General features: G+C 43.7%; 1 protein-coding gene across 5 annotated transcripts in view; it reads right to left on the reverse strand.

Annotated features, from left to right (window-relative positions):
* Nucleotides 1-1866: 1866 nt before the first annotated feature.
* Nucleotides 1867-13773, reverse strand: part of C2CD3 (C2 domain containing 3 centriole elongation regulator) — a 148283-nt gene continuing 136376 nt past the window's right edge. For 3 of the 5 annotated variants that reach the window (XM_043991360.1, XM_043991359.1, XM_043991363.1), the window contains exons 33-34: nt 6402-6446; nt 1867-3901 (exon numbers count right to left, since the gene is read on the reverse strand). In XM_043991360.1, the coding sequence (XP_043847295.1) occupies nt 3761-3901; nt 6402-6446 (186 nt within the window). In that variant the 3' untranslated portion in view covers nt 1867-3760. The remainder of the gene's footprint in view (nt 3902-6401; nt 6447-13773) is intronic. The other 2 variants (XM_043991362.1, XM_043991361.1) reach the window with 1 other exon arrangement.

Here is a 13773-nt window from a genome sequence, read left to right on the forward strand (position 1 = left end):
GATATCATCCCTTCATATTCAGTTCAGACCTGTGAATTCCTTACTGAGATAGTTCTTATGAGTTGGAAGTATTATCTTCCCATGTAGGAATGTAAACAGTTTGATCTTTTAATATCCCTCATGAAGTCTTTTTCCTGTTTACCTTTTTATGCTTCTCCAGGGTCTTGTATTTGAAAGTCAAATTTTCTATTCAGTTCAGGTCTTTTCATCACAAATGCCTGAAAGACCTCTTTCTCATTGAAATCCCATTTTTGCCTCTGAAAAATTATACTCAGTTTTGCTGGGTACATGATTTTTGGCTTAAGTCCCAGTTCCTTTGCCCTCTGGAATATCATATTCCATGCCCTTCGGTCCTTTAATGTAGAAGCTGCTAGATCTTGCTTTATCCTTATTGGAGCTCCACAGTATTTGAATTCCTTTTTTTCTAGCTGCTTGCAATATTTTCTCCTTGACCTGGGAGTTCTGGAATTTGGCTATAATATTCCTGGAGGTTTTCCTTTTGGGATCTCTTTCAGGAGGTGATCGGTGGATTCTTTCAATTTCGATTTTAACTTCTGCTTCTAGAATATCAAGGCAATTTCCCCTCACAATCTCTTGGAGGATGGTGTGTAAGCTTTTGTTTTGGTCATGGTTTTCAGGTAGTGCAATGACTTTGAAATTATCTCTCCTAGATTTATTTTCCAGGTCAGCTGTTTTTCCAAGGAGATATTTCACATTGCCCTCTATTTTTTCATTCAGTTGGATTTGCTTTACTGTGTCTTGGTTTCTCATTACCTTCCATTTGTTCAATCCTGATTCTTAGGCAGTTATTTTCATCAGACAGTTTTTTAATCTCCTTTTCCATTTGGCTTTTCAAACTGTTGACTTTTTTCTCATGACTCTCCTGCATCGCTCTCATTTCCCTTTCCATTCTTTCCTCCTTTTCTCTACATCTTCTATTTCTCCTACTTTCTCTTCAAAGTCCCTTTGAGAGCTTCCATGGCCTGAGACCAGTTGATATTTTTCTTGGAAGCTTTGGATGTTGGAGCTTTGATGCTGTTATCTTCTTCTTCTGAGGTTGTATTGTTGTCTACCTTACCCCCAAAGAAGTTTTTGATGGTCTTCTGCTTTCTCTGCCTACTCATCCTGCCTTATTATTTCTTGGCTTTTAACTCATTCTTAAAGTGTGGCGCTGCTTCCAGGACAGTGTGAACTACAGCGTGGCTCGGGGGATGATTGGGCTGCTTCTCAGCCTGCCTGGCCTCCTGTTCATTTTATTTTAAACTCTCCACTGGGGAGGGAAGGGGATGGGGGGGGGGCTGCTTCTTGGCTCTGCTCCTGTTCCCAGCTTCAGAGGGTCCCAGGTGTTTTGGTATGAGGGGGGACAGGTTTTAATCTTGCCTGGGCTGTTCTCTGGTCCGGAGATAACCTCAAGCCTATTTACTAAACAACCAACCAGCAACGCTAACGCTTTCTGTGGTGTGGTTCTTAGCTTTGATGATCCTGCTCCCCTCCCCCACCTGGGCCTCCTGCCTCTCAGGATTTCTTCCTGGTTCCCTGCTGGGGTGGAAGTCGAATTCTTCCCCCCAGTCCACTGGTACCCCTGCACTTACCTCCCTGGCCAGCCGTTCAACCCGACTGCGCACTCAATTCCAGAAAACACGGATGCTGCAGCTGATTCAGAGGCACTGGGGCAAATTCCTTGGGCAGGTGTCTGGTGTGTCAGCCCAATTGCAGGGTTAGGCTTTATTCATGGCCCAGCACGCCCCCCTGAAATCTATCTATAGCTGGAGAAAACTCTCAGCCCATATTTTTGTGTTTTTCTGCTCCAAGCATTCTTTTATTGCTATTTTTGGGTTGATTGTATCAGGAGCTCTGTGCGTTTAATGTCTTTCCTCTGCCATCTTGGCGCCACCCCCCTATATTTATTTATAAATCATATCTCTCGTTCAGTGTTATCCCTTTTTGTATCCTGGGTTGATTACTATTGGGAAGTCACCTGGTTGGGGAGGAGACTAGAAATGATAGTGAGATTGCCCTCAACTGTAGCAAGCATTTCTAAAACCAACTAGTAAGTTAAAGTCCAAACAAGGTTAGGAGTTCAACATCAAGAGTGTGTGTATGTGTTGGGGCAGCTAGGTGGCACAGTGGATAAAACACCAGCCCTGGATTCAGGAGGACCTGAGTTCAAATCTGGCCTCAAACACTTGACAGGTACTAGCTGTGTGACCCTGGGCAAGTCACTTAACCCTCATTGCCCTGCCAAAAAACAAAACAAACAAGAAAAAGAGTGCATGTGTAGAGGAGATTTACCATTTCCAGCCCAAGAACCAGGGAAGGTGGTGCTCAGCCTCACTTAGAACTAATGATAGAAAAGACCAACGCTTAAAATATCAAATAATCTGGAAGTAGCCGACTGTTAATTGGGTATATTTAAGCAGCATGAGCCAGTCACTGTACTATTGCCCTATCATCTCTGCACAACCTATGAAACCCCTTTCATTAGAGGTCTTCAGGAAGGGCTGAATGACCACTTGTTCACTGTGTAGTAGGGGGGATTCTTTTCTGATTATGAGTTAGACTAGATGAGTGCTCAAGTTTCTTCTTACTCTGAAATGTTGTGCATATATCTTCCCACTAGAAATATAGTGGCTATCCCTGATCAAATAGTTTTATGTCAGAAGCAGGATTTGAACTTGGGTTTTCATGACTTCAAGACAAACCTTCTTATCCATGCTATGCCTGTTTCCCTTAGTTATTATTAGAAAATCCCACCTTACTCTCAGCTAAACAAAGTGGTAAGAAGAGGGTGTCCATGAAAAAGCAAGTCCCTAAGGCTGGCTGGGAAAGGCCAATGTGGCAGAAAGAGAGTAGCAAAAGGCAGTGTGGTATGATAGATCTTTACAACTTTACATTCCAACTCCTTGGAATCAGAAGTCTTGAGTTTGAATTCTGGCTCTGTTGTGTATTAGTAGGCTGTTTTCTAATCTGTTAAATGGAGTTAATAATCCATGATACCTACCTTACCATGAAGATTGTTGTGAGGGAAATACTTTGTAAACTGTTAGAGAAATGGGCACTGTTATTAAGCACTCAAAATCCTGGTGGAACTGGCATCTGGCTTGGTCTTTCTCCTTGCAGAACCTCTCCATTGGGTGGGCATTGCTTTGACAGAGGGCCTAGGTGATCTTGGTGGTGAAGGCCCCAAATTCAACATTCTCTTAAGAAAAACCAAAATCAATCCCTGGGAATAGCAGTGCCCAGGACACAAGTACAAACGGCTTTATTGAGACAGGTTGAGGTTCCCCCGAGTCCAAGACAATAAGTTAAAAGCATGGTTTTCATTTAAGACAATTTCCTAAAAAAACTTCTAAGGGGGTGATTTTCCCCTTTCCCCAGTGGTTCACACAATCTAACAAAATGATTCTATTCCTACCCTTTCCAGTAGTTTGAGCAGACTCAGCTGTGGGTGGATACAGCATCCAAGGGCAGAGACCCCATCTTGAATGGGCTCACTGCTGTGGTTACTCCATGAAAGAGAGTTCTGTGGGAAGCTTCCCGCTCTGATTCCTTGTTCACAAAGGAGGATCTGCTCTCTCCGTGGCACGTGCATTCCAACTGTCATCCCCATCAGCCTCATGAGGGATGGTTGGGATCCCTGGCCTGGAGATTCCTTATCTGGTATGTGGCAGAGTGGTTGCCAGAGGCAGGCATATCTGACCTCTCCTTTGTGGTTGTGCTTGGGGTACATTAGGGAAAGGGGTGAGGGGTTGGGTACAGTCTAGTCCTTCTGGGAATACTGGGAAGAGAAGATCTTGGCGATCCTCTGTGCCTCTTTTCTGGGCAGATCTGGTGGGGGCAGGTTTGGTCTGGGCCGGCCAGGCCTTTGGTGCTGGATGCTCTTTGTAGACTGATTTCTTCCCTGGAAGGAAAGATGAGACTTTGGTTATAGAAGAAAAGTGTAGGAATACTTATGGCCAAGGCACTCAGGAGAGACAGTGGGTTGCAGGGATCATTAAGAGACTTGTTCAAAGGTTTTTTGTTCTTCAACAGAGGATGGGCTAAAGTAAGCCTTGGTCTTCAAGAAGGAAGCAACCTTATATTTATCCTTTATGGACAGGGTCAGTGTAGGAGAAGAGAAAAAGCCCAGGGCTCTAGGAATGAGTTCTAGTGCAAGGTCAGAGATTTGTTGTGTTTCCCAGGCAAAGCCCTTCCCTTCTCTGGGCCTGCATTTTCTCCTCAGAGGAGGAGGTGGGGCTGGAGAATTTCTGAAGTCCTTTACCCCTCTGATATGCTGTGTTCTTCTAAAATCCCCCCTAGCTCTAACATGCTATCTTCTCTATTCTAAGGTACTTAGCTATGACAGCCTGTGATCTAAGTAGTACTTCACATTGATTAGTGGATAAAGGGCTGGTTCTTCTAGCCTTCCAAAGTTGCAAGGCAACATTCCCTTCAGCTCAGGGGGCTTCCTGCTGGTCCCAGAAATGGGCATAGCACTGGGCTCTGATCCTTACAAAACCCCAGGGATAACAACAGAGAAAACACACCAGCCAACCTACTGAGTTTCTACTGCTCTAAAAGGGATTACAAACAAAACGGGAATGGAAATTGCTTTAGCTTGTTAGCAGAGTTAGCCCCAAACCTACCACACATCTCTACAGAGGGTGGGGCCAGGCTAGGTGCTCCAAGCCCCAGCTTCCTGCCTTTGCTGAAGACCTGGACAGGCTAGTAAACTGCCCCCACACTTCAGTTTCTTTTTAAAAATGGGGACAATGGGGGCAGCTAGGCGGTGCTGTGGATAAAGCACTGGCCTCAGGAGGACCTGAGTTCAAATCCAGCCTCAGACACTTGACACACTACCTGTGCAACCTTAGGCAAGTCACTTAACCCTCATTGCCCACCCCAACCCCCCAAAAAATTAAAAGGGGGACAATAATCCTCTCATTCCCATTCGATGGGGTTATAAAGAAATACTTGCATCAACTTTAAAGGGCTCATAAATGTAAGCTACTATTACAGATGAATGGGAGCCATGGTATTGTTCCCGTGGCACCAGAGTTGCTCCTGGGGCAGCGTGATGTGGCTGGTGTACATGGGCTTTTATTTAGAAATATCAACAATAATAATGAAAGCACTTAACAAATGTTACCTCATTTGGTTCTCACATCAACACTGGAAGGTAAGGACTATTGTATTCCTCTTTATGAGGAAAATAGAAGCAAACAAAGGTAAAGTGACTTGCCCATAGTCACACAGCTAGTGAGTATCCAATACCAGATTTGAACTCAGGTCATCCTGTCTCCAGGCCCCAGGAGCTTTTCACTGCACTATCCTGGCCCTGCCACGTGTTACTTCTCTGGCCTTGGAAAACTTTATGAGAGATAATACAGTATTACAGTATTATTCTTTGGCAGGGTCACCAGTGATAGAGAGATTTTCTCTCTCTCCCCAAGGGAATGAACGGTGTGACTCGGCTCTTGGCCAAGATGTTTATGTAGCTCAGACAATCGAGAAATTGTTTTTGCATTTTTTCCTCCCTAGTCCTGACCCTGCTTTCCATCTGAGAGCTCCCAACTATTCCACAGAAAGACAAAAAGTCAAGGTCAGGGCAAAAGATTAGTGCTATGGGGAGGAACTTGAGGGAGGGAGTGCATAAAGCCCTTAGTTCTATTCTCAGCTCCATCCCTGACTCACTAGATGAAAGGGTTGGACCAAAAGGTCCATCAGCTCTGACATGGCATCACTGATAGGATCTAGAGCCACAAGGGGTCTTGGTGATCACTGAGGTTAATAGATGAGGAAACTGAGGCCTAGAGAGAGGAGTAACTTTTACTTAAGGCAGCACAGGAAATAACGGGCAGAATTAAGATTAGAATCTATAACTCCAAACTCAGAGTTTTCCCCCTACTAACCTACAATGCAACTTGTGTATTAAATTCATTTTTAAAAAAATGAAATTCTAACTTCAGGTCCTTGCTTTCTCAATGGGGGTGGGGCGGGGAAGGAGAATGAGGAAGAACAACAAATCTGTGTTAAAAGAGAGTTGAGGGCCAAGGACAGTGACAAGAAAATTCTTGCTTCCTCACCTCTAAACTTCCCCACTCCTTCCCCCTCTTCCCCCATCAATGGGCAGCTCATCTGCTCCGTGGGACACACTTTGCACTGTGCTTCCCTCCCTGGCCCTGGGCCCATGGTCAGTGCCTGACTTTAGCTGCCCCAGACTGGCCTTTGCCTCATTCCCCAGTTCCCTCTCTTGCTTCCTCATGTGACTTGGATTGTTTCTCTCTCAGTGTCATTTCTGGAGTTCCACAAATGCTGACTAAGGAGTCAGAGGCTGAGAACAAAGTAAACAAGGAACTGAGTGCTCACAAAGGGCTCTGAGCTTTATTTATGAAATCTAAATATAGCTGTGCCTGGCTTACCTTTCCCCTCCTTGGCACATTCTTCCCCTGCTGAGACAGGGACTGCTGGGAAGGAAAGAGAGAATGAAAACAATTCACTAGCCCCTAGGGAAGGATGAGGTGTAGCCGGAGAAGAGGAGAGTGGGGGAAATAAAATTTTAACCTGCCATTTAAGGGTCTCACCCAGAGAGGCACCTGGTTTACTGAAAAGAATGCTGGATCGGTCCCAGGAGGGTCCTGGGTTTTGATCTTGCCCTTTGTCACTTAGAGTAATTATTGTGACTGTGATCAAGGAAGTTTGCTTCTCTGTCAGTGTTTCCTCTGTACTGAAATGATCATAACAATCCTTGGTAGATTCCCTATACAGGATTGTTGTGAGAATGTGCTCTGTAAAACCTCAAAGAGCTCCAGAAATGAGAAACGTTGTTTTTGTCTGCCTCTTACCTCCTATCTCTAACACCTCTTTCCCTCTGGGCAGGCCCAAGTGCCTTACTTGAGTCCTCGACCATGCAGGGTCATTTATGAGTCCCTGACTTTTGCTCAGGTTGTCTCCTTTACCTCCTCACCAGAATGCCTGCTTGATCTGTTTCCTGTGGCCCCTCTGGCCCCCAATCTTCTCTGGAGTTTAAGATCCAGCTCAAGCCTTACTTTTCCTGGCAGCTTTAGAATCACAGAATTTAAAAGATGGAAGATACTCTGACAGGAAACCTATTTACGACAATTCTGACAAATGACCATGCAGCATTTCCTTAGAGATCTCCATCAAAGGAAAGAACTCCCTTTGGGGCAGCTCAATTGACCAGTTTTTCCTTATCATTAAAGCTAAAACTTCTTCATGTATCCAGTTTCCAGTGTGGCCCTCTGGGGCTGAACAGAACTTCTTCTATACAATAAACCTGGTGACTCATGACAGTCATGTTCATGCAGACTTCCTAGCAACACCTGTTCCAACCTCTACTTGGTATATTTGATTTTGAAATGAAGATTTTAAAAGTTATCACTAATTAAATTTCACTGAAAACACTATCTTTCTTCCCAAGATCTGCTCCCTTCTGAACTTCCCTATTACTGTGGAGAGTAAACACCATACTCCTAATCAGCCAGGTTCTCATTCTCAACCTAGGTGTCACCCTCAACTTCCTTCCTCCCCTTTCAAATCTCTTGTTACTACCTTTGTAACACTGTTCCTCTTCTGATACTGCTACCACCCTGGTCTAGTACTTTATCACCAAACACCTGAACTATCACGAGAACCTGTGGGTTTATCTTCCTGCCTCAGTCTCTTCTCCACTCCATTCCCCCTCTTTACCTCAGCTATCAAAGTGATCTTCCTAAAGTGTAGGTCTGACCATGGCACACACATCCCTCCCCCAATTAAATAAATTCCAGTGGCTCGCTAGCACCTCCAGGATCAAAGAGAAAATCCTCTGTTTGGCTTTTAAAGTCCTTTAGATGACCTGACCTCTTTCTAGTTTGTTTTTTGTTGTTGTTTTTTGCTAGGCAATGAGGGTTAAGTGACTTGCCCAGAGTCACATAGCTATTAAGTGTCAAGTGTCTGAGGCCGAATTTGAACTCAGGTCCTCCTGAATACAGGGCTGGTGCTTTATCCACTGCGCCACCTAGCTGCCCCCTAGTCTTTTTTACTTACATCTTATTCCCTCTTCCCCTCCATGAATTGTGAGGTCCAGTGACACTGGCCTCCTTGATGTTGCAACTCCATGAATTTTCCTGGGCTGCCCCTGTGGCTGGAATATTCTTCTTCCTCACCTCTGCCTCCTAGCTTCAAGTCTCAGCTCAAATGCCTCATACCTGCCTTCATGCCCCTTAATGCTAATCCCTTCACTTTATTATCTATTTCTCCTGTAGAGAGAACCTATTTGTACATAGTTATTTTCATGTTGTCTCCCTCTCTGGACTGTAAATTTCCTTGAGGGCAGGAATGTCTTTTGCCTTTCTTTGTATCCTTATGTATTGTTCAGTTTCCAGCACACAGTAGGACTTAAATACTTACTGACTTTATTAGATTCAGTACAGTGCTCTAGCCTGGCAAGATACTTTTGGATTCTGATCCTGTTATGCAATGTGTTATTTATACCACCGAGCTTTTAAGAAGCAGCTAGGTGGCACAGTGAATAGAGTGTTTGACTTGGAGTCAGGAAGACCCAAGTTCAAATCTGGCCATAGACACTTACTAGCTGTGTGACTCTGGGGAAATCATTTAACCTTTGTCTTGTCTCAGTTTCTTCATCTATAAAATGGGGATAATAACAGTACCTACTGCCCAGAGTTGTTTCAAGGATCAAACAAATAACATTTGTAAAGCTCTTTCCAAACACTACTGCTATATAAATTCTACCTTTCTTATCATCATTTTTATTATTAATTGGCATGCCATTGAAAAAGATGTTAAACAGAGATAAGAGCACAAATACCCGAGACACTCCACTAGCAGCATCTTTTTTAAGCTTCCATTGAAGCATTAATGACTACTTTTCAGGGTCTGGTCATTCAACTAGTTCTAAATCCACCTAACTGTATTATCACCCATCCTGTCCACAAGGACACAATAGTCTCTAATGTACAAATTATTTAGCAGATTGGAGTAAACCACATTCACTGAGTTAACAAATATTTCCCGTGTGTGCAAGGGTTCTAGAGGAGACAGAGAGAGATGATGAATGAGAAATTTGAGGGCCAGAGAGGTTAAGTGATTTGCCCACCCAAACTCACAGCTGTTAAGTGTCACAGGCAGGACTCAAACCCAGGCATCTCTGTTTTGAAATTGAATATTGAATGCATTGCACACGTGAGTTCCAGGAAGAGGAAGTGATTTACCCAAAGCCACACTGCTAACAAGTGGCAGAACTAGATGAAGAATCAGATAAGGCAGAGTCAAAATTCCCTTACTTTTTTTTTAATAGGGATTTTAAACTTCCACACCTTTTGTATTATCTTATTTTGTCCTTACAGTGGCCCTGTGATTTCCTGCAAGGCAGAGGCTACTATCGTTATTTTACAGAAGGGAAACAGAAGCCCTGTTGTAGGGAGGGATTTGCTTGGTGCCACACAGTGGGTTTGTCCAGAATGGAAGAGTCAGGACTAGAACCCTTGGCACAACTGCTCTGACTCCGAGAGACTTTTCCAATGCCTCTCATACAAAGGCAGGGGAACCATTTTTTCTTATCACAAACTGAAATGTATAAAGCTTCTCCCTAGGCTGGGGAAGTCTAGGGGCTCAGAGCCCTCAAAGTCAATCCCAGAAAGTCAGCTCAGCATCTTTTGTCTCTATGGCCTTTCCCAGGCAGGCATCTAGGGAACAGCTGCTGTGGTGTGTGCTTTCACAATCTTCTCTTTGGCCTTTACACACCCTTGGATATGGGGCATATTCCTACAGGAGGCCAGGCCACAAGTATCCAAGATATTTTTTCTTTATCACTAACACCTCAGCCTTCAAGCCTTCATTTTCCTTATGGGGCTGGGTTAGCCCTAACAGTGAAGAGGCCAGTTTTGCTTTGGGCACTTGTACCAAATGTGCCTGTCAAAGCTACAAGAGGGAGAGAAGAAGGGGTTAAGGAGAAAGAGGAAATACAAAGGGGATGAGAAAGGGGGCCAACAGGAGAGAAAGCAGATTGTACTCAAAAGAAATCTGGATATAGGTAAAGATACTCAAACCTGGCCTTAATGGTGACTCATCAAGTCTGTCAGATATTGAATCATTCTGAAGAGGTAGAGCAAGGGCCCAGCTAATAATAGCTAACAGCTAACATTTATACAGAACCTACTAAGTGGTCCAATCCCTTCTTTTTACTGCGGAGGAAGTGGATTACAGAAAGTGGAATTTTGCCTGTCCAATTCACACATTGACCATTGGTAGAATTGGGGCTCCAACTCAGGTTTCTTTCATTCTAGGCCACGGAACTTTTTATTACACGCTGTTTCCTTTCCCTATCTTGGGCATGTGACATTTCTAGAGCTTTAAAGTCTATAAAGCACTTTCTTCACAGCAATTCTACAAGTGGTAGTATGATTCCCATTTTATAGATGAGTAAACTGAGATTCAGAGAAGCTCAATAACTTGCGCAGAATCACCCAACTAAAAAGGAACTGGCAGACATATCCCAGTCCAGCATTCTTTCCTCTATTCTGCCTGTCACCATACCATGTGTCATCTCTTTATGAGGTCCTCTGCATGTGTTCTTTCATTTTGTGCCTCAGGAAGATATTCTCCTCCTTTGACAGATAAGGTCAGAGACTCAAAGACTTGATATGCCTTTTGTGCTCCTGGTCACACAGTAAGACCATCTATATTACAGGGTCCCATGGGCCTTCCTCCTCTGCCTGTGGACTGAAGCTGAATATCTAATTGGCAGAGATATTCTAGAAGGGTTTTTTATTTAGGAATGGGTTGGCCTACTTGACCTCTGAGTTTTCTTCTACTTTTGGGATTTTGTGATCCTCAGGTTTCTCAAAAGGTTCTCCTTGTGACTCTGGGTGCTTAGGTCACACTCCTTTCTATCATTAATTTTTTTTGGGGGGGGGGGCGGCAATGAGGGTTAAGGGACTTCCCCAGGGTCACACAGGCAGTAAGTGTCAAGTGTCTGAGGCTGGATTTGAACTCAGGTTCTCCTGAATCCAGGGTCAGTGCTCTATCCACTGCGCCACCTAGCTGCCCCCTATCATTCATTTTTATATGTCTTTCTTAAGACTTTCAGGTCCTCAAGTACCAGGTCTATCTCTGTAAGCACCATCACCACACCACAAGTCCTGTATATAGGTACTTCATTAGCATTCTGCTAAACTCAGTTTGTTGGATGGAATACATGTACTATCTCCATCACAGGCTTACTGAGAGGATTTAGTGACAACACATGCAGAGTGCCTTGTAAATTCAAACTTGTAAACTGTAAATTGTTCCACAAATGCAAGGGCTTATTATCAATACAAAACATTAGAACTTACAGGCACTTTAGAACAAAGACTATATAGGATTCTGCACACAGCAGGCACTTACCAAAACTTTTTAGAGTTGAAATGTACACACATTCTCAAAACCAGAAGAGACTTAAGAACCTAGCACATCATAGCTGGAAGGGCCCTTGGAAATCCAAACCATTCATTTTACAGACAGGGAAACTAAGGAAGACTTACTCAATGTTACAAAGCAAAACACTGGTACAGCTCTTAGAAGGGAGCCCATGACTTGGCCTGAGTGGACTCAAGGTTTCTTATCTGGAGAGAGGTGTGGTGGGTGGGGGAGTCACCAGTGTCTGTCTGGAAAGGATAACACGCTGCTCCTCTTCAATTCAGCAAATACTTATTAAGAGTCAGCTATCAACTAGGCCCTTTCCTGGGCACATGGAACACAAAGTAGAGCAGGAGCCCCTGTCCTTCGAGCACTTACACTCCTCAGGGAGCAGAGGGGAATATAGCATGCATCTAATATGGATGTTACAAGGTCTAGCATCAGAGGTCTGTGAAGGATGATGCAGAAAACGTGCTTTATGCAAATACAAGGAAGAGAACACTTTATTTGGGGGACAGGTAATAAGTGGTTGCCCCTGAGCTTAGCTCTGAGGGGAGAGAAGGACTTTGGAAGGCAGAATGTGAATGCAGGGAAGTGGGAGGATGAGGGACAAGACTGAACAACAATAAACTGTTCACTCTGGCTGGAACACAAAGTGTGTGTGTGTGGGAGTGGTATGAAATAAAGCTGGGAAATATGGGTTGGATAGAGTACTCTGGGCTGGGCCCTCAGCAATCTCCTGAAATTGTACTCAGAATGGCTGACTGCTACATTATAGATATTTTGGTTATAGAACTGTTTCCAGTGTGAGACTATTTTGTCTCCCCAGTCAGTGTGGGAGCTCCTCAAGAGGTCCTTGTCCTATCTCCCGCCCACCTCTCAGCAGAGCTCTACTTTCTACTTAGTTTGCATTTCATTCAATTAAGCATTCATTATAATTTTATAACATAAAAGAATAATCATTGCACTGAATTCAAAGTAATAGCACCCTGATGGCTCCTAATGCCAACTGGATGGTATCCTCCAGTCCCATCTGCCATATAAGGAATGGTCCAATTAACTTTGGGGACTACAAGTACCCCACCCCTTCTTCTGGTGTAGGCCCTTTCCCCCCTGCCTAGCATCTATGTCTAGAAGCAGTGCCTTCTGCCTTACAAATATATATTCCTCTTCTGTCACCTTCCACCACTTACATTTTGATGCTAGTTTTACATTTATAAACTTTGATTTGAACCTTTGTTTTCTGAGAATAAGTGGGTTTATTTACCCAAGAAATGTACTGAATATACACAATAATTTTGGTCACTGCTGTAAACTACTGCAACCCCACAAATGGACTTGTTCCTACCAACAGGAGATATCTCACAATTTGGAAAACCATGTTCCTATTTCCCCAACCAGATTATTTTGTTTTGTTTTTTTGCAGGGCAATGAGGGTTAAGTGACTTGCCCAAGGTCACACAGCTACTAAATGTCAAGTGTCTGAGGCCAGATTTGAACCCTGAATCCAGGGCCAGTGCTTTATCCACCGTACCATCTAGCTGCCCCTTCCCCAAACAGATTGTAAACTCAAGGACAGGAACCATGCTTGTTCTGTATCTCTTCATCTTATTTTAGTGAAGTGATGGGTATATAGAAGGTATTCAATAAAGAACTACTTATTTCTCAAGGTCTCAATTACAGTGCTTTAAGTAGCTATTTGTACAGCTTCCATCTGGGGAGACTAGAGATTCAGAAACATACATACAAGGAAGCATTCTAACTTGACATGTTGAGTCACTGAATGAAAAGTACTTTCTGATTTTCATTTTCCTATCATGTTTTCCTGAGATGTCCAGCCTCAGGTAACATAATCACACCCAGAGTTTTCCAAACATCAAACCCAAAGCCTCCAGTAAAGTCACTGTCAAAATCTTAAGCTAGTTTTTTGCCAGTTAATTTTCATTAACCTGACCCCTCTCTCCTCCAAACTGCTTACCAAAATCCTTCTTTCTTTAGCTCTCAGCTCAGGTACTACCATCACTATAAGTCTTCCCTCATCTCCTTGGAGGAAAGTGATTTCTTTCCCTTTCTTTAATTTCCCCAGAGCCTAGTGATTCCTCCTACTCAACTGAAACTATGCTTTAAAGAGACCAATAATTTTTTTTTGCTTAATAATTTCTTAATTACCAAATTTGATGGCTCTTTCTCAACCATCATCCTTTTTGACTTCCCTGTGGCATCTGCCATTACTGACTACCCATATCTTTTTTGGGGGGGAGGGGGGGGCAAGGCAATGAGGGTTAAGTGACTTGCCCAGGGTCACACAGCTAGTAATTGGCAAGTGTCTGAGGCAGGGTTTGAACTCAGGTCCTCCTGAATCCAGGGTTG

Source organism: Dromiciops gliroides, chromosome 3 (genome assembly GCF_019393635.1).
Source record: "Dromiciops gliroides isolate mDroGli1 chromosome 3, mDroGli1.pri, whole genome shotgun sequence".
Classification (NCBI taxonomy): Eukaryota; Metazoa; Chordata; class Mammalia; order Microbiotheria; family Microbiotheriidae; genus Dromiciops; species Dromiciops gliroides.